The sequence below is a fragment of the Penicillium verhagenii genome (genome assembly GCF_028828195.1).
Source record: "Penicillium verhagenii strain IBT 33310 chromosome Unknown utg000007l_segment0_segment0, whole genome shotgun sequence".
In the NCBI taxonomy this organism is placed as follows: domain Eukaryota; kingdom Fungi; phylum Ascomycota; class Eurotiomycetes; order Eurotiales; family Aspergillaceae; genus Penicillium; species Penicillium verhagenii.
In genome coordinates this window covers 698,170-717,157 of record NW_026643171.1, presented here as the reverse complement: position 1 = coordinate 717,157, position 18,988 = coordinate 698,170, and the positions used below count along the sequence as shown (strand labels likewise).

The following is an 18,988-nucleotide window of genomic DNA, read 5'->3' as shown; positions in this document are numbered from 1 at the left end:
ATCCACCGTGTGATATTCGGTATCACGTGAGACCCCCAGATCGGGTATCTAATCGCCTGTTTGCAGCATTTGCACCCGATCGAGCTTCCCCGATTGCTTCAACCTGTGGATTTGCCACTCCTACTTCGAGGTCTCATCGGTCGCCAACTCGTTCCGATATCTTCTCTTTTATCTTCACACCTCCTCTCATCTGTCCAATTCTTTACATTCTCCCTCCTAAATATCTGACAGGATGCCTGCTGCCCCGAAGCAAAGAAAGATTGCCATTGTTGGCAGTCGTTCCGTGGGTATGAGCCTTGATTAGCATTGCAATTCAAGGGAAACTTTTCGGATGTGCTGACCTTGATTGTCCCAAGGAAAATCCTCCCTCACGGTCCGTTTCGTTGAACATCATTTCGTGGAAAGTTATTATCCAACAATTGAGAACACCTTTAGCCGGATCATCAAATATAACGGTCAAGACTATGCCACTGAAATCGTGGACACGGCTGGACAGGTACGTATGCCGCTGGACCCTGAGATAGGGGTGGTTTTTTTTTCGGGGGTTTTTTTTCTCTTCCCCTCAAAGCTAACCTGGTTTTCTTTGCTTAGGATGAATACAGCATCTTAAATTCGAAACATTTCATCGGCATCCACGGTTACATCATTGCGTACTCGGTGACATCGAGGCAGTCTTTTGAGATGGTAAAGACTATTCGTGACAAGATTTTGAATCACCTGGTAAGAAGGCCAATGTATGCCTTTCACATCTTACAATGAAGATATCTGACCATCTGCATTTGGAACAATAGGGAGCAGATGAAGTGCCTCTGGTGGTGGTAGGCAATAAGAGTGACCTGAAGCCAGAGCTACGTCAAGTCTCGCCGGATGAGGGCCGCAAATTGGCTGAAGAGGTCAACTGTGCATTTACCGAGGCCAGCGCCTTCCTTGATTGGAACGTTGACAACGCATTTGAGCTCATGATTGGGGAGATTGAAAAATCCCAAAATCCGTCTCAACCTACTGGGGCCAACAAGTGTGCTTTGATGTAATCCGAACATGATTCATTTTACGGCATGTATTTCTCTCTGGTATGTGAAGTCCTTTTGCTTTTTGGCAAGAAAGTGCTATTGGTTGAAGCTCATGGGCCTGCTGCGCCAGTATCTCAAATCACCCTTGTTCTTTTCTTTTTCTCGTCGCCATACGTCTAATGCCTAGCTACAAACAATGTCTCTCGTCACTGTGAGGCCGATCGGAAGCTAATGTTTGGGATCGCTGTCTAGCAACTTTTTCTGGAGATGTCTAATGACCATATGATTTTGGTCTACTTCTTCTTCTCCCCCCTCTCTCTTTTTCTTCTTCTTCTCTCTCTTTATTCTTATCCTTCTGCTTCTCTCCTTGTTACTGTCATTCTGGAACGGTGGAAATTTGGGATTTGGGGTCGTATTGAATCATGGGTTTCGTTTATTGCGTCCAAGCTAGGGAAATATGTATTTTGACATCTGCATAGAATAATGAAATGTTGAGGCCCTGTCGGCCCCCTCGATATATGGATGTTTATCACCACGAGGAGAATCCCTTTTTGATTACCTGGTAGGTATAAAATATTTTCAGAAACGATTTTTTGATATATTGAGTACAAATACATATACACTAGTATTTGCCTAAAGTTTTCCATTTAATTTGATGTATGTGCTACTAGTAGTTACTACAGTTAACTACGGTGACTAGTTAGTTACTCCGCATGTTTGGATTAAGTAATCCCCCGCTGCCCGCGCGCACTTTTTTTCCCAATTTACCCCTCCACCAACGCCAGTGACTCACGTTTTGATTGTACCACTTTCCTGACCATGTTGGACCTCAATGACTTCGTCACCGAGCGCGGTGGTAACCCCAATAAGATCAAGGAGAGCCAGCGCAGACGCCATGCCCCGGAGGAGACGGTGGATGAAGTGATCGCGCTGTATGAAGAGGCCCGCCAAGGTATGTACTGGGCCAATCAGTCTATGAACTTCAGCAGCCTTTAACTTGTGCTTGTGATTAGCACGATATGCCGTCACCCAAATTGGCTCTGAGCTGAATGCTCTCATGAAGGAGATCGGCAAGAAGAAGAAGGTATCCCCCACCCCACATTTTCCCTCCCACTCCAGGACGTCGAGAACGGATTGCTCATATGATGAATCGGATAGAACAAGGAAGATGCGAGCGACCTGCTTAGCCAGAAGGCAGACGCCGATAAGAGAAAAAAACAGGCCGAGGATGCGGCTCTTGCTAAGGAAACGGAGCGGGACCGTAAAATCCGAACTATCGGAAACTACGTTCACGACTCGGTTCCTTTGAGCAACAATGAGGCAAGAACCCATTTCTTTTGAATAAAATTGACACGAGAACTTGACTAATGCCGATGCTTGGCCACAGGATGATAACCAGGTTATCAAGACCTGGACTCCCTCCGATGCCGTTATGCAGCGGCCTGATTGTCTCTCTCACCACGAGGTTTTGACTCGCCTGGATGGCTATGACCCCGAGCGTGGTGTGAAGATTGTCGGTCACCGAGGATATTGCTTGACTGGCTACGGCCTTTTCCTCAACCTGGCCCTTGTTAACTATGGTCTGGAGTTCCTCTTCAAGAAGGGGTACAAGCCTAACCAGCCTCCGCAATTCATGCTCAAGGAGCTCATGGCCAAGACCGCGCAACTGGAACAGTTTGATGAGGAACTGTATAAGGTGACCGAGGGCGACGACAAATCCACGGACAAGTACCTTATTGCTACCTCGGAGCAACCTCTATCTGCACTTCACAGCACCGAGTGGCTACAGGAGAGCGACCTGCCCATCAAGTAAGAAAGCACATGATAATGTTGTGTCTTGCAATTGCTGATATCTTCATTTTCCATTCTAGATACGCCGGCTATAGCACCTGTTACCGCAAAGAAGCTGGTGCCCACGGTAAAGATGCATGGGGAATTTTCCGTGTTCACCAGTTTGAGAAGGTGAGCTAAATTTTTATGAATAGCCCCTGGATTTGGATGCTCATTATTTTGCAGATCGAACAGTTCGTGTTGACCAAGCCGGAGGACTCATGGCAAGCATTTGAGGATATGATGGCCACCTCGGAGGAGTTCTACCAGTCTCTGGGACTCCCATACCAGGTCATGGCTATCGTTTCCGGTGCATTAAACAACGCAGCAGCCAAGAAGTACGACTTGGAGGCCTGGTTCCCCTTCCAGCAGGAGTACAAGGAACTTGTCTCATGTTCCAACTGTCTTGACTACCAGTCCCGGGACCTAGAGATCCGCCTTGGTGTCAAGAAGGCTACTGATCTGAAGAAGACTTATGTTCACGCGCTGAATGCTACCTTGTGTGCCACTGAGCGGACACTCTGCTGCGTTCTCGAGAACTACCAGCGGGAAGACGTAGGTGCTCCCTATATAGTACTTGGGTTTTGGGGTCAATGCTAACCGATTCAAATTATAGGGTATTGAGGTCCCTGAAGTTCTGCGCAAGTACATCCCTGGCAACCCAGAGTTCCTGCCATACACCAAGGAACTTCCCAAGGACACAACCTCGCAGAAATTGAAGGCCAAGCAAGCCAAGGGAGCTGAGGATGCCGCGAAGAAGATGCAGAACCTTAAGGTCTGATGATTTGAACAGACGAGAAAGATATAATTCGATTTCTTTTGAACCATTCATAAATTATACATTGTAGTACCTACGTACTAGTAAAGTGAACTAGTTAGTCACTAACTATGTAACTAACTAGTTAACCTATAGTTAGGTAAGTTGGGTTAGTTAGTTAACTACTCAAAAACAGACTTGCTTTAGTAAGCGGAAAACCGTTTTCGAAAGCGGTGAGTACAAGGATCTCCATGATCTCCACATAATCGAACGACAAATGGAGGTGATTGGATGATTATATATGCTAATATGTCATTTAAATCCAAAGAAAAGAAAAAGAGAAGAGAGAGAGAAAAAGAGAAAAGAAAAAAAAAAAGCCCCGCGATTTTGCCCCTCCCTTAACTACTTCCTAATCACGCCTTATTGAGCCTAATGACTCACGTATATCTATACAAATTTTTCTGCTTTCCATTTTCTTCATACAAGATATTAATATACATCTATTTTATGGAGAGCTAATGAGTCAATCCTATATAGCCTTCTCTTAAATTTAAATCATCTTTCTCTCTCTTGCCTTTCCACCTTTTCCTTTCCTTTTTTCTCCCATTAGACTTGAATCCGAGATCTTTTTTCTAATCCACATCCGATTCCGGAGACTCGGCGGGCTTATATAAGGAGACCTAATTGCCCGTGATTCCATCAATTTATTCATCTGCCCTGTCATAGATTTAGAACTCTCTCTCTCTCTTTCTTTTTCAACCCTTTCTTCTATTTCTTACCCCTTTTGTCCATTTTATTTACTCATTTACGTCATGACATCCGCCAGAGATATTCGTCCTCGCCAGGACGATCTGGCAGCTCAGGCTCAATACCTGGCCACCTCGCCCTCTGCCTCCTTCCATTCTCCTTCCAGCCATGGTTCAGCTCTTACCCGGACGATCCCGGTGCTCAATGCGAAGCACCTGAAGCCCTTTGCGACACAAGACATCAAGGTTTTGCTCCTGGAGAATGTGAACGTGGCCGGCCGTGAAATTTTGCAACAGCAGGGCTACCAGGTGGAATTCCTGAAGTCCTCCCTTCCAGAGGACCAACTCATTGAGAAGATTCGGTATAGTACCTCTCTTGGTGTGGTTCTCGGGAAGCTTGCTACTGGCACTGAATCTAACTAGGATCGAAATAGGGACGTACATGTCATTGGTATCCGCTCAAAGACCAAGCTCACAGAGCGCGTCCTGAAGGCGGCCAAGAACCTAATTGTCATTGGTTGCTTCTGTATCGGAACCAACCAGGTGGATCTGCAGTATGCCGCTGAACAAGGTATTGCTGTCTTCAACTCGCCATTCAGCAACTCCCGTAGTGTCGCCGAGCTGGTGATTGGTGAAATCATTGCCCTCGCGCGACAGCTGGGTGACCGTTCCAATGAGATGCACAATGGAACCTGGAACAAAGTGAGCAACAAGTGCTGGGAGATTCGTGGCAAGACATTGGGTAAGTCTTGGATCCGTGTAGTACGCGGACATCAGTGACTTATGGAATTTCTATAGGTATCATCGGTTACGGTCACATTGGTGCCCAATTGTCCGTCCTGGCCGAGGCTATGGGCATGTCGGTTATCTTCTATGATGTGCTCAACCTTATGTCCCTGGGTACGGCTCGCCAGGTTCAGACCCTGGACGAACTGATGGCTGAGGCCGATTTCATTACCTGTCATGTGCCAGAACTTGCCGAGACCAAGGGCATGATTGGCAAGCCCCAATTTGAGAAGATGAAGACCGGTAGCTACCTCATTAATGCCAGCCGCGGAACCGTTGTCGACATTCCTGCCCTCATCGATGCTATGCGCAGCGGCAGAGTTGCTGGTGCTGCTCTAGATGTGTACCCGAACGAGCCTGCTGGAAATGGCGATTATTTCACCAACGACCTGAATGAATGGGGAAATGATCTGCGTTCCCTTAAGAACTTGATCCTGACTCCTCACATTGGAGGAAGCACTGAGGAGGCTCAGAGTGCCATTGGTGTTGAAGTGGCCCAAGCCCTGAGCCGATACGTCAACGAGGGTACCACCCTCGGTGCTGTTAATCTGCCTGAAGTCACTCTTCGTTCTCTGACTATGGACGAGCCAAACCACGCTCGGGTAAGCGTTATCAATGCTGACGATACCATCAGGAAAAGTCAAACTGACATATTCTTCTCTCCAGGTCATCTATATCCACAAGAACATTCCTGGTGTACTGCGAAAAGGTAAGGAACTTCACTATCTATCAAAGCTTTAAGCCCCCCTCGCAACCGACAAATTTCTAACATATATGCTGTTTATCTAGTCAACGAAGTCATTGGCGATCACAATGTCGACAAGCAAATGACCGACAGCAGGGGCGATGTACGTTTCACATCTCGTTGCCTATCCAGTGGATTTAGAAAACTAACCTCAAGTAGGTTGCCTACCTGATGGCTGATATCAGCGATGTGAGCGCCGCTGTCATCAAGGACTTGTATGAGAGACTCGAAACTCTTGACTGTAAGCCAACCCTCCCCCCTTCTCTTCATTCTGCACATCGATGTTAACCAAGATATTGCAGCCCGAATTATGACCCGAATTCTGTACTAAAAAGGATATCTTTGATACTCCCTTCCCCATTGTAATCAACTTAAACATGTCTTGAGCGGGTTCATGCCACTCGAACGAACTCACCGGGACCCTCAACGAGGTCCTTACCCCGTGTAACGGGAGATTTTGCATCTGTTGAAGTGAAACGTATCTTCTCTATACATCGATAAGAAATCCTCGAACAACAGAACAAAGCACCTAGTGAGATAATGGCAAAACGTCAAAAAGCAAATTTACGATTTTCGCACATCATACCCATTCCCCCTGTTCGTAACACGAGGTCTTCTACATATGCAGTACGCATACAATTTTTTTTTTTTGTAATCTCCCCTAGGCACCACCCTACGATATGCGAATAGAAGACATGAATATATAAAAGAAATTACAAAGACCCCCTGGAAAAGATCTGGTATTTGGATCGCTGATTAAAGTATGTTACATCATGACATGGATGCCAATTTTAACTTAAGAGTTTTATCTTCCCAGCCAATAACGCCTCACATTAGGGCCGTCTATCGAAAATGGGACATCTGGGCGAGCACTATGCAGCCTGAATCAAGATTGAGATGTCGGGGGGTGTGAACCTAGTCTCTACCCAGGTCCTCCTCGAGAACTAGGACTCCGACTTCTTCTTCGAGCTGGTTCTCGGCGATAATCACGCCGGTTCCCTCCACGCGCATTGGTCGGTGGATTATCGGGGGCATGGCCATAGTTTGGGACATACGAGTCAATGCTGCTGGAGAACCTTCCACTTGAGCGACCCTGGGGAAAGCGATCCCGACGCGAGTCGTCCGTCCATCCAGCTTGCGCACCATCCCATTGCTGAGAAGACGCAGGAGGTCGTGGTGGAAGCCCGCTATCTCGCTGGGATGGAGGGAATGGGCCACGTCGGTTGGTGTTGTTGGTGTGATTGGGGTTCCCTGGCATACCAGGCAGTCCGTTGGGTCGACCGCCTCGAGCAGCCCCTGGGATTCTGCTTCGGGAATCTGGTCGAGGACCGGAACCAGTCCAGGCTCCGTTGGAGGAAGCGTCGCCGGCATTACCCCCAGGGGCTGGAGGGACGGGTGCCCGCTGCCCACGGAACTTCTTTCGATCCAATTCATGAGAATCCTGGAAATGAGGAATCTCCCCGGGGCGTGCAGGGAGTGGCGGGGTGGTAAAATAAGGATGTTTCAAGGCGTCAATGGCGTTCACACGCTTTCGCCAATCAAGCTTGAGAAGCTCGGTGAGCAGCGAGACAGCGGCGGGATTTTGACTAATATACTGTTAGCTGATTTCAGATATACAAATAGCACCCATACTTCAAAAGCACGAGATCTTTAGCATGATGAAGTGTTTCACTTACTCTTTAAAGACATCCGCAAGGTTTCCACGCTTGAAACCGAAATTTTTGACCCCCTCACAGCCGGGTAGAGAACTCCACCCAGGCATGTTTTCGTCATTGGGAGTGCCCACGAGATTAAAGATGAGTTGCGCTTGGTTAAGATCACTGCTGCCGGATAGAATGGGCTTTCCTTTGAACATTTCACCAAAGACACACCTTAAGGGTATATCAGCACCAAATCAACAAGAAACATGGACTCAGACTTACCCAACACCCCACAAGTCAACGGCGGTCGTGTATTTCCGCAATGATAGCAGTAACTCTGGTGGGCGATACCATCTGGTCACAACCAGGGCTGTGTATTCTCGTTTTGCTTCCCCTCCACCTTTCCCAGCTTGCGGAGGTGGTTCATCGAAGGGTCGTGCAAGCCCAAAGTCGGCAATCTGAAGAATTCCACCATTGCTGATAAGAAGATTGGCAGCTACTCTATTAGTGAGATTGGATTCAACCAAGGTCTAAGGGTTCATCAGTAAGAACATACCTTTCATATCACGGTGCAAAATACGGCTCTATTGAAGGGTCAGATTAGTAGCTCTTTTTAAAAGGTCTCGATTAGCCTTACCGCGTGCAGGTAACGAAGACCTTCAAGAAGTTGCATCAAGTAGCATTTTATTTGAGGCTCAGTAAACTGGACCGATGGGTTCTCCAGGAGCCCGGAAAGATCATGCTCCATATATGGGGTGACCATGTACATGCTGGGTTTCTTTCGTCCTTCGCCTGGGGTAGATGTCAAAATGTAATCTATGGTAAACCTTCATTACCATCATGGGCTATCTCTTACCTTTGCTTCGTTCCACGGCCATCTCCTTGAGTTGTAAGACATTTGGATGGGAGAGCACTTTCAGAATCTTGATCTCTCGAATTGCTGTGATTGGGAACTTTGCAAAGCAGGTTAGCTGTGGATTGTAGCGGGGGGAAGTGTCCCTTTGCACATACTCCCTCTTTCTCATGGTGCATGAGAATCTTCTTCAGAGCAAGGACTGAGTTGTCTTTCTTGGACCTTGCCTTGTACACCTCACTGGCTCAACAATTAGCTGCAGAATTTTTTTTTTTGACACAGTCGAATAAAACCAACCCAAATGTCCCCTCTCCAAGTTTGCCGATGAATTCAAAATCTCGAATGTTAGAGCAGCCAGGGAACCGGGGCTGCCCACTGCGATCCATTTCCAGGGACGACATGGGCGCGGGTTGGCTTCTGCGCACAATGCTTCTCTTGCTTGAGGAAGGTATAGATTGGAAGATTGTGAGTTCCGACCACTTGGGGTCAGGTTCAAATATGTTGCTGAACCCGTGGTAAGTCCGGAATCGGTATCATGGGTTCATTCAAGTAAGGGCAGTGGGGGTGACGATGTTGGTTCAGTTTGTCTCTGCTGGAGAAGTCCGATTGGAGAGGCGCCTATAGTTGATGGAGGTATGTGGAATCATAGTAGCATTTACTGATCAGATTAGAAAGTAAAAGGGACCAGTAGTGAGCTTTCCCATCGCCATTCAAGGGACTCTCAAACTCTCGAATCGAAAAAAGGTGGATGTCAAGTGAGCACAGCGGCAAGGACAGTGGGATTCAGGCTGTTATTCAAGTTGCCAGATGTTGAAGGCGGACAAGGAAATAAGACCAAGTCCTAGTTCCTCAAGTTGAGCAACTGAACCCAAGCTGAACGTTGAAGAGGAAGAAAGAGCGCCGTCACTGATCACGTGCCTTGGGACTTCCACTTCCTCCAGTTCCCGCTTCCGACGAACTCTCCGCATCCTGCAAAGCCCATCGTCCGGCGTACACAAGTAAGTGACCTATATTCTGCTCCAAACCTGTATCTCATGCGCCCGCTGACCCAATTTGTATACAGCTATGGCAGGCAACTCGCACCACCCGGTCCACGTTCACGCGGCCCGGCCGTTATACCGCTTTACTGCCACTGCCTTGGGTGCCAGCATGTGGTTTTTCGTATGAGAACCCTCTTCCCACTTCCCGGTATCCGTGTATCTGGGCCAGCTCGTGCTAACCGGTGGGTAATGCAGCTTATGTACCGTGCCAAGAAGGATGGTCCGGCTCTGCTGGGCTGGAAGCACCCTTGGGATCACTAAACGCAGGGCCTTGGCCTGCCTCGAATCATGCCCAATTGGACTAGAGGAGGCTTACGAATTGCTTTGATACCTTCACTCTTCTTTTTTATTTTGTTTCCGGGAAAAGAGAAGAAAATATTCCGGGGGCTTTGGGTGGTTGATATGTACCATACCAGTTTTATTAGGTGACAATGCGACTGTGCACCAAACGACCCTCTATCTACCGCGATCCCTTTCTATCTATAAATGCAATCATCACCATCCTCCAAATTTATTCACAGGCCCATTCCTTCCAGGAGGACCTTGTACTGACGACGCTTCTTGCGATAATTTGGCTGTAGTCGAGTCCGGGCATGTCCAATGATGCGTGCCAACCGAGGGAACACTTTCACCTCAGCTGACCAGGCCAGTATAAACATCCCGAGCGCAAGCGCTAAGATCCAACCTCGATAAATGTCCGACATCATGGTTAACTCAAGCACGTTCATGACCCATTTTGATGGTCGGAAGAGCATGTAAGCTGCAATCAGCAGATCAACAATTATTGTGCATAGATATGGAACTACCGTAGAAGTTGATATTAGTAGCAGCTCTGGAGGCAATCGATCCACTTGGAGATTGAGAATTTCTCGTAGCTCACCATTCAATATCATCGGTTGCCGGAAAGGTGGCCCGACACTCAGAACAATACTTGTCAGTATATATTGGAAGCAGGAGAACAGGAACAGCGCCGTGTTTTCCGAGTTCACAATATTACTCTTCTCCAAATCTAGCTGCGGGGGAAGGAACCTGTTCGCAACGGTCAGCAAGTTTCTCGACTTGCATTCTGACATGGAAGGGGATGCATACCAGGACTGGGACTGGACAGTTTGGAAAATCACCAGCTGCGTGAGAACCACCATAATGATCTGGCCTAAGAGTGGGGTCAAAACCTTCCGCGATACGAGATCTGCTGTCGGCCGCTTGCGAGAAAGCGTGGGATAAGGACCCGTCCAACCCACTAGTCGTTGGTCAGTCCATTTTCCATTGCCCAAAATGATGCAAAACATCACTTACTGAAGATCGCAATAGGCATAATCAAAGCCAAATCAATGAACAGAAACTAATCATTCAATCAGTTCATTCGCCTGCGTGTTTTTTGGATATACATGTTGGAAGGAGGGGGTTACTCACCTGGAAATCGCCAAGATTGGAGCCGGATGTGTAAAGAAAGCTCACCGTGGAGAACTGGATGGCTGAGTAAAGACTCATGAATTTGAAGCAGCAGAAGCTTGTCACCAAGGCAGCGCGGCCCTCACTATCAAAATATTGTAAGCTAGTTACCCCTTGGGTTGTTGACGTTGTGGACAGAAAACTCTTACCGAATCAATGTGGGCACGCATGATATCTCGAAAACCCTACTGGTGAAGGGGGCAGCGACAGATGCTTCAGCGTCAGATAGGGAAATTCCCACATCAGCGGCTTTCAAAGCGCCGCAATCATTTGCCCCGTCTCCACAAAAGCCACAACAGTAGTCAATTGATTGAAGCTTTTCCACTAGTTCGTGCTTCTCATCCGGTGACATTCGAGCAAATACTTTTCCAATGACCAGAATCTGAGCGAAGACGGTTAGAGAAAAGGATTATCCAGACAGGAGCAACAATTAAAACGGGGAAAGTAGCTCTTACTCGGTTCAACACATCCTCGTTTCCATAATCGACCATCCACCGGAACACATCACCCGTAACCGCAACACAGTAATTTTTATCATGAAGTATGTTTCCTGGAATGGAAAGATCCTCCTCGGTTGAAAATTTAAGGGGCTAGAAGATTTATCAGTAGGTATAATTATGACAAGGGTGTCCGGTTTTCCATACTTGAAGGGTTCTTGGGTCCAACCTGAAATCGGGGTTGTCCACGCTTTCCCATATAAGAGATGTTTTTGTGACAAGTCCGGGTTCTTTAATCGGTCAGCTCAATCCAAATGTCCCTGGAGAGGAGGTGGGTACAGACCTTCAATGAAATGTGGGATGAAGCAATGCTCGTCCGGGCCGATCATCTCGCATTCCTTGGCAACGCTCACTGCTGTTAAAATATTGTCACCCGTACACATGACGTTACGAATGCCAGCTTGATTCAGCTCCGTAATCACACGAGAAGTACTAGGCTTCAGCTTATTTTCAAAGATGATGAAGCCCAAAAACTCGAGGTTACTCTCAGCCTCAGCCCGGCTTAGTTTCTGGGCTTTCATCCAACTCAACTTTCGTTCGTATTTGGTTGCACAGGCGATAACTCGATACCCTTTATGGGTGTAATAGTTCAATAGTTCGTCATAGTCGGATGGAACTGCTCAAAGGATGAGTAAATAAACCAACCAGGGTTCATTTTCGAAGGGAGGCAACTAACGGGTTCCGGGCACACATATATCCTTAATGCTTTCAGGGGCACCCTTAACAAAGAAGCTGGCCCCATTGTCGCCAAATTGTCGAACAACGACACTTGCACGGCGGAGTTGAGATACGAATTCAAAGCTCCGTAGGACACCAAGTTCGACGGGAAGCTGCAGAAAAACATGATGGTAAGTGTGGTTTCAAGATCTCGAGACCATATAGTAACATACGTTGGGTCCATTTCGCTGGATTTCACCCGGATGGGTGTCTGGCGGCCTTGCAACTGATGGAGTGATTGTATCAAACTTAGGGCTTGTCTGCTCAGAGACATGGCCTCCACCTTCTTCATAAGACCAATCCGTGAACTGAAACATCTTGACATCAAGAGGATCTCCTAACAACTCTCCATCCACAACCCTTAGGGAGTGACATGTTGCCATGGTGTATATTATCTTCCGCTGCTTCTCCTGGTCGTATGGTGAGTTCGCCACTGACGATGGCAGTAATAGACCCGTAGAAGTTTCGGACAGCAAATCAGAGAACCTTTTGTAGATAAGAATCACATTAGTACCAGTAGATAGATGTGTTGTGCTTTGAAATGTTGTCGAGTAACAGACCTTTGATTATTGCTGACTACCCGTGCCCCGAGAACATCCAACCCATCTTCTGTGAGGGTACCCGTTTTATCGAAACAGACAACATCTAGCTTCCCTCCAACATTGACTCTGGAGATTTCGAGGTATAAGTGGAGAACTGGGATGTTAACTAAGAAGGAGCACTCACTTTTGTGGGCTAATACAGAAGATACTTTGCTTCTTGAGGCGGGAAAGTGCAAAGTTCGTACCAATGCTAAGGGTTGCTGGGAGGGCCGGAGGTACGACAATTGTAATCAAATCGAGGGCGCGGACGATAATAAGGTGCCAAGAAAGCTATGATATATTAGCAATTGACCAAAATCTTCCACACAGATTGACCTACACCCAGTCTCACGAAGTTTATGAACGAAGCGACGAAGCCACAGAGAGCGACAACAGCCATCACAGCAATGTAACGGAATGAATCCCGATAAAATTTGAAGCCGGAGGGTTTCGGAAATAACATTGACCGGACAAGTGCACCCTTGGTGGTGGAAAAGCCAGTTCTGACAACTATAGCCAAGGCAACAGCCTCATCATCATCGACATTCTGCGGCCGCCTAGCCCGAATGATTTTCGTCCCACTGAAAAGAAAGTGCTTGGCAACATCAGGATGTATCGATGGGGCACTAAGATCAAGGTTTTTGAGAGCATCATCAACCAACGGCGTCTTGGATACAGGTACAGATTCGCCTAGAATGCGTGAGCAGATCTATCCAATAAAGCATTAGCTGATTTGTAGAGACATACCAGTAAGCATGCTTTCATTGACGATGCAATCGCCAGATAAAAGGATAGAATCACAGGGTACCTGGTTCAGTGACGGATCAGAGAACTCAAACACATCACCAGGTGCTAAATCCTGTGAGGAGACCGAGCGCCCTTGAGATCAAGATGGTTAGCTACATTGAAGTCAAAGATAAATAGGCTATTGCATTGCGTAACTTACAAAACCCATTCCTGAGGACACGAACGTCGCATTCGAACAGGGATATTTCTCTCAGCCGACTCATTGACTGTCACGATATTAGTATATCTTCGAATCAATGATGACTATATTTTTGGGGCTTACCGATTTGGTTTCTAGTACAGTGGTTGCAATACTGAAAGCGGAGATCAGAAATATACAAACCGCATAGTAGTAATACTCATCCATGGACCAAAGGATGAGACTTGCCACTTGGAACATATAGAAAGGGTGGAAAGCCTATTTATGGTCAGAGATGGACAATATGATTGAATTTGTCAAGAATAGGAGGGGAAGAAGAAAAATCGGGGTATACCTCATCAAGCAGCAGTTGCGGAACGGTTTTTTGCTGGATGTCAATGACATTTTGTCCGAAAATCTGTTCTCTACTATCCCGCTCGTCGGCATCTAATCCCGCGCGCATGGCCTTCGCATTGGTCCATGCGGGGTCTTTCCAGCCATTGATCAAGGAGAATTTATCTTCGACGGGATGGTAGAAAAATCGCAAGTACCTGTAATCGAGGAACCGTAGAGATTGAATAGTTGGATCACGGTCTTCGTCGTAAGATTGGCCAGAGGGGTCAACAAAGACAGTTGATAGTGGGCGACCATAAGACTGGCCGCCAACTTTGTGGATGGTGAATTGATTCCATTGGTCCTAATAGCTGGTTAATGGACTTATTCGAGTTAAGGGTCCGTTCCCCCAGTTGTTGTCCCTACCTCAATAGCGATCCATTGACATTTCCCCAGCAGGGCTGGTTTTCCAATTAATTTCACATGCCATCTTGGAAGCCAGCGGAAGAAAAGATATGCGAGACCGCCAGTCAATATGCACAGAGCGACATATAGAGCAAACCCCCCTGTACTGGTAGAGAATCCCGCAAAGACCGCCGTTAAGTCTTCCGAAGCAATATACACCTTCTGATTGAGTCTGTTCCCAGACCTTCTATCACGGCCATATGAGCTCGCAGAGATATATCGTGAAAGCAGAGGTTGCTCTTCCGAGTCCCGTGATTGCGAAAGTCTCTTGGAGATGAAAGAACCTCTGCTAGACTCCACATCGGCTTCGACGAGTCCACCAGCCGACTCATCTTCGGCTCCAGAGCTTATTTCTTCGAGATCTTCTTCCACCGCGTCCTCGTTGGACCATTCTGCGAAATCTTCGCCGTCCTGAAAGTAAGTGAAACTGACCGTTGATCCTGCTCGGTTGCGACGATGTAGAAATGAGACGACACTAGATGGGATACTTTCTGAGATGGGACCATCGAATACCTAGTTGAAGGTCAGTATGGCACGAGTTTGGTTGGAGAGGGAGCAATCATTCTGATATACCTCATGCCGGGCCATCTCTACGTCTGATACCACGCTGAAACTATATATAACTTTTAGCGACATCGTCGCATGTGGGGAAGGTGTCATTACCTGCTCCGGAGAGAGTCCCGCCTAAGATTTGGCCGGCTTGTAGAGAGATCCACAGGGCCGCTCCCCGGCGGGGATGGTGGTCGGCTACTCATCTCGTTTTTATGGATGGTTTTTCTCCGAGGGATTGGCGTTGGATGGTTGAAATTCTGCACAGACAATGGGGGTGGGGGAAGGACACTCTGGTGCCACTGGCGATTAAGAGTGCGTCAGCATGCAAGCAGTGAGCACTCGAAGATTGAAAAGACGCGTGATATATAGAAGAAAGACGGCGGAGATCTTATGCCAATGACGGGCGGTGTCTCCGAAAGTCAATGTTACTCCGTTATCTCCATGTGACCTTGATAAGCCGACAAATGGCCTCGGGCTTGATATTAAGCACACCATCCCTATTTAGGCAGGAGGGGCAAGGATCTCAAAATTTCCTTGGTTTATAGTGATCATATAGACTAGTAGTCTTCGGGATAAGTGAAAGGGGAGGTATGCATATAATAGTAAGTGGTACATACTCAGGTACCATGGCTAACGCTTATCCTTTGCATTGATTGTATGGAATCATCATGACTCGATTATGTATGACTATTATGTACTGTTGTATGTTTGATATGTGAAGATAAACTGTATACTTAGTGCCTTATATATGCAGAGTATAAGGTTATCGGACTGTATATGTTCAAGTATGGATTCTAACGATAAAGACGTATGTGGATTTACATGTATGGATGTATGATTGATTAATATGGAAACTATACTAGTATATAGTTAGTAGTAGTAGGTATATGTATATATATTCTTGAAAGTGAGTAGAAAGGGTATAAAAAATTGAACAAGATATGATGAAATAAAAGGATCTAGAACAATCGATAAGATCAATTGATATCCAAATCAAGTACAACTGATTCACCAGACGGAGTCGTAATATATACTCGTACTTACATTGGGGGGTTTTCTTCCACCGTATAGCTGTTTTCACGTGTTTCTAAAATTAACATTTTGGATGGCGAAATGGGGTCGCAGCCAGTCAGACTGGGTTCCATAAGTGAAAATTGAATGGTTTTAGCCACGATCTACGCTGAAGATCTTAAACTAGGTAGTAAGATACCCCCCCTTCACATAGTATCTATGATGTAAAAGTCATTTAGTCATAATGTAAATTATATAGAGAATTAAGGATATCAATAATACAATACATATTACTACGAGTTGTAGGAGGGTAGATTGTAAAAAAAAAAAAAAAAAAAGCTATTGTACATGTACCATACATACTAAATACCACCTCCAAGTACATACATGTAATAATTCAAGTTTGACTCACAAGAGAGGACATGTAGGAATCTCTTACCCATGCATTAGCTTCAGTCTCAACTTTCAAAGAAACAAAATCAGAAAAAAAGAAATACAGAAATGATAAGAGACAGGGGGGGGTAAAAGTCCCCAAATATCTCCAAAGGGTTATAAATGGAAGGAGATGAAAAAAGTGAGAGGGGAAGTTGTTGGGAGCAGTTTTTCAACCAGAACCGCGTCCCGCCAAGCCCCTCCGGCCACCGGCGCTAAGGATCCCACCATCCAGACTCTCCTCTCCCCCAAAACTCACGACCCATATCAATTTTCTTCCCTCCTTTTCTGATCTTCACATCTCCCCTTTTTTCAGACCTCTCTCATTTCCCTCCCCCCCCCCCCCCACCACCATGTCTGAACCCATCAGGAATAAGAAGGCTGATTTCCCGGTCGCTCCGTAAGGAATTTTCCCTTTGCCAGACCGCTTATCGTCGAGCAAAAACACTAACGCTGTGAAAAATTATACAGGACCCCGCAAAACACCCCAGCCAACAATGCCCCTATTTCCTCGCACGCCCAACAGCCTGGTGTCTCCAGCATCAAGGAAGGTAAGGCAACCGATTCTTTCAGATGAATCGCTCCGCCCCGTGTCCCGTGTCTAATCGAGTTCGTGTCACTAGAAACCCTCGACAACGCAACAGCCGCTTCGCTCTTCGCTCGCAACCCCGCCCTGGTTTCGATGATTCAAGGCAAACTGGGCCAGCTCGTCGGTCGGTCATCTGGCTACATTGAATCCCTACCCCCAGTCGTCCGCCGCCGCGTCGCCGGCTTGAAGGGTGTCCAGAAGGAGCACGCCAAGCTGGAGGCCCAGTTCCAGGAAGAGGTCCTGGAACTCGAAAAGAAGTATTTCGCCAAGTTTACCCCCCTGTACGAGCGCCGGGCAACAATCATCAACGGAGGCGTGGAGCCCACCGAGGACGAGGTTGAAGCTGGCAAGGAAGACGAAGAGGAAGACGAAGACGAGGAGAACAATGATGCAGAGGAGCAGAAGGAGGAAAATGAGGCCACTGAAGCCCTGGCCGGTATCCCCGAGTTCTGGTTGTCAGCCATGAAGAACCAGATCTCGCTCGCTGAAATGATCACCGAGCGGGATGAGGAGGCCCTCAAGCACCTCACCGACATTCGCATGGAGTACCTGGAGCAACCTGGATTCCGGTTGATCTTTGAATTCTCGGAGAACGAGTTCTTCACCAACAAGACCATTTCCAAGACCTACTACTACAAGGATGAGAGTGGATACGGTGGCGACTTCATCTACGACCATGCCGACGGTTCCAAGATCGAATGGAAGGCAGAGAAGGATCTCACTCTGCGTCTTGAGAGCAAGAAGCAGCGTAACAAGAGTAAGTAAAAAGTAACCCCTTCACCAGTATTGAAAATCGCGTCTAATATATACATACAGACACCAAGCAGACCCGCGTCGTCAAGATCAGCGTGCCCACCGAGTCTTTCTTCAACTTCTTCTCCCCCCCGCAACCCCCAACCGACGACGACGCCTCTATTGCCAGCGACATCGAAGAGCGTCTGGAGCTGGATTATCAACTGGGTGAGGATATCAAGGAGAAGTTGATTCCCCGTGCGATCGACTGGTTCACTGGTGAGGCACTCCACTACGAGGAGTTGGGTGATGAGATGGATCCGGATGAGTTCGAGGATGAGGATGACGAGGATGACGAGGATGAGGACGATGAGGACGATGAGGACGAGCGGGGATCGGACCAGGATGTTGAGGATGACTCAGACGAAGAGGTACTTATTTCTACCCGCGGGTTTCCTTCACCGTTTCAAATAGCTCACCTGCTAACCCTCTTTGTTTTTTTTATCAGGATGGTACTTCTAAGCCCAAGAAGGAGGCAGCTGAGTGCAAGCAAAACTAGAAAGAGAAAACCCCCAGAGAAAACAAAAAGTGTGGTCTATTGACCAGCACACGGCTTACTCGATATGCTCCCATGGAATTCCTCGTTGATGTTCTTGCTATGTTTCCTTTTTTGTGCCCTTTGATATTTTCCTCCTTTTCTCTCTCACCTACTCCCCCTATCTCTCTGTCTCTCCCTCATCACTGATGCCTTTTGTCTCCCTCTGCACTGCGCGAACTTTTGTCTCTACCTAATATCTTCCAATCAATCGACATAATCAGTGTGTAATATGATTACTCGCCCTTCCACTGGGGAAAGTGGAGGAGAGGCGTGTATTTTCCTGGGTGCTGAGGGGGCATATGGTCTTTTATAGATACAATTCTGATCCTAGAATGGCTTTCTTTGGTTGAATTCCGCCTTCTTCCTACATAGAAATTATATATTACATACTTCCGTTATGACAAGGGAACTATTGGGGATTAACAACAAACTGTTATGGTCAAGTTAGAGGATTTTCCTGCCCTTCCATATGCTAGTATATGTACGGGAATATAAGGAAGTATAAGGGAAATAAGTAAATAAGTAAATAACATATGGGAATCCGGGAGAGGGATGGCGGTGACAGCTGTGGGGGCTGTGGCGCGGCAACCCCCAACTTAGTCCCGAAGCTCGCGCTCCTTCAGGGGTTATCTCTCGCTAAAACAAGTGTCACTAAACAAGCAACTTCTCGTTTTACCTTTCCTTCCTCCCACTCTCC

General features: G+C 47.0%; 7 protein-coding genes across 7 annotated transcripts; 5 read left to right on the top strand and 2 right to left on the bottom strand.

Moving 5' to 3' along the window:
• Positions 1-232: 232 nt before the first annotated feature.
• On the top strand, positions 233-1,031 carry rhbA (Rheb family small GTPase rhbA; the record flags this gene model as incomplete). Its single annotated transcript, XM_057166355.1, has 4 exons — positions 233-287; positions 357-496; positions 592-720; positions 792-1,031. 4 exons carry the CDS (start codon positions 233-235, stop codon positions 1,029-1,031), a joined length of 564 nt encoding a protein of 187 aa, XP_057019396.1.
• Positions 1,032-1,829: 798 nt separating this feature from the next.
• Positions 1,830-3,621, top strand: N7466_006965 (serine--tRNA ligase SES1; the record flags this gene model as incomplete). Its single annotated transcript, XM_057166354.1, has 7 exons — positions 1,830-1,962; positions 2,024-2,094; positions 2,169-2,309; positions 2,398-2,819; positions 2,882-2,972; positions 3,027-3,395; positions 3,457-3,621. The coding sequence occupies 7 exons, from the start codon at positions 1,830-1,832 to the stop codon at positions 3,619-3,621; spliced, it is 1,392 nt and encodes a 463-aa protein (XP_057019395.1).
• Positions 3,622-4,409: 788 nt separating this feature from the next.
• Positions 4,410-6,205, top strand: N7466_006964 (D-3-phosphoglycerate dehydrogenase; the record flags this gene model as incomplete). Its single annotated transcript, XM_057166353.1, has 7 exons — positions 4,410-4,705; positions 4,778-5,085; positions 5,142-5,731; positions 5,796-5,838; positions 5,919-5,977; positions 6,034-6,115; positions 6,177-6,205. The coding sequence occupies 7 exons, from the start codon at positions 4,410-4,412 to the stop codon at positions 6,203-6,205; spliced, it is 1,407 nt and encodes a 468-aa protein (XP_057019394.1).
• A 591-nt stretch (positions 6,206-6,796) lies between these two features.
• Positions 6,797-8,768, bottom strand: N7466_006963 (CDC2/CDK family serine/threonine-protein kinase; the record flags this gene model as incomplete). The annotated part of the gene is made up of 8 exons (XM_057166352.1): positions 6,797-7,460; positions 7,551-7,745; positions 7,797-8,010; positions 8,071-8,098; positions 8,152-8,306; positions 8,371-8,467; positions 8,526-8,607; positions 8,665-8,768. 8 exons carry the CDS (start codon positions 8,766-8,768, stop codon positions 6,797-6,799), a joined length of 1,539 nt encoding a protein of 512 aa, XP_057019393.1.
• A 664-nt stretch (positions 8,769-9,432) lies between these two features.
• N7466_006962 (uncharacterized protein) lies at positions 9,433-9,668 on the top strand (the record flags this gene model as incomplete). The annotated part of the gene is made up of 2 exons (XM_057166351.1): positions 9,433-9,528; positions 9,603-9,668. 2 exons carry the CDS (start codon positions 9,433-9,435, stop codon positions 9,666-9,668), a joined length of 162 nt encoding a protein of 53 aa, XP_057019392.1.
• Positions 9,669-9,922: 254 nt separating this feature from the next.
• On the bottom strand, positions 9,923-15,228 carry N7466_006961 (uncharacterized protein; the record flags this gene model as incomplete). The annotated part of the gene is made up of 21 exons (XM_057166350.1): positions 9,923-10,209; positions 10,288-10,436; positions 10,497-10,647; positions 10,704-10,749; positions 10,821-10,944; positions 11,009-11,241; positions 11,315-11,449; positions 11,504-11,586; positions 11,640-11,972; positions 12,033-12,186; positions 12,247-12,559; positions 12,634-12,741; positions 12,800-12,945; positions 12,995-13,344; positions 13,402-13,533; positions 13,601-13,667; positions 13,724-13,858; positions 13,935-14,276; positions 14,339-14,890; positions 14,951-14,990; positions 15,041-15,228. Coding segments are annotated over 21 exons (4,068 nt in total), but the record flags the coding sequence as incomplete, so codon positions are not given.
• Positions 15,229-16,725: 1,497 nt separating this feature from the next.
• On the top strand, positions 16,726-18,252 carry nap1 (histone chaperone NAP1; the record flags this gene model as incomplete). The annotated part of the gene is made up of 5 exons (XM_057166349.1): positions 16,726-16,772; positions 16,844-16,923; positions 16,996-17,718; positions 17,778-18,124; positions 18,202-18,252. The coding sequence occupies 5 exons, from the start codon at positions 16,726-16,728 to the stop codon at positions 18,250-18,252; spliced, it is 1,248 nt and encodes a 415-aa protein (XP_057019390.1).
• Positions 18,253-18,988: the final 736 nt, after the last annotated feature.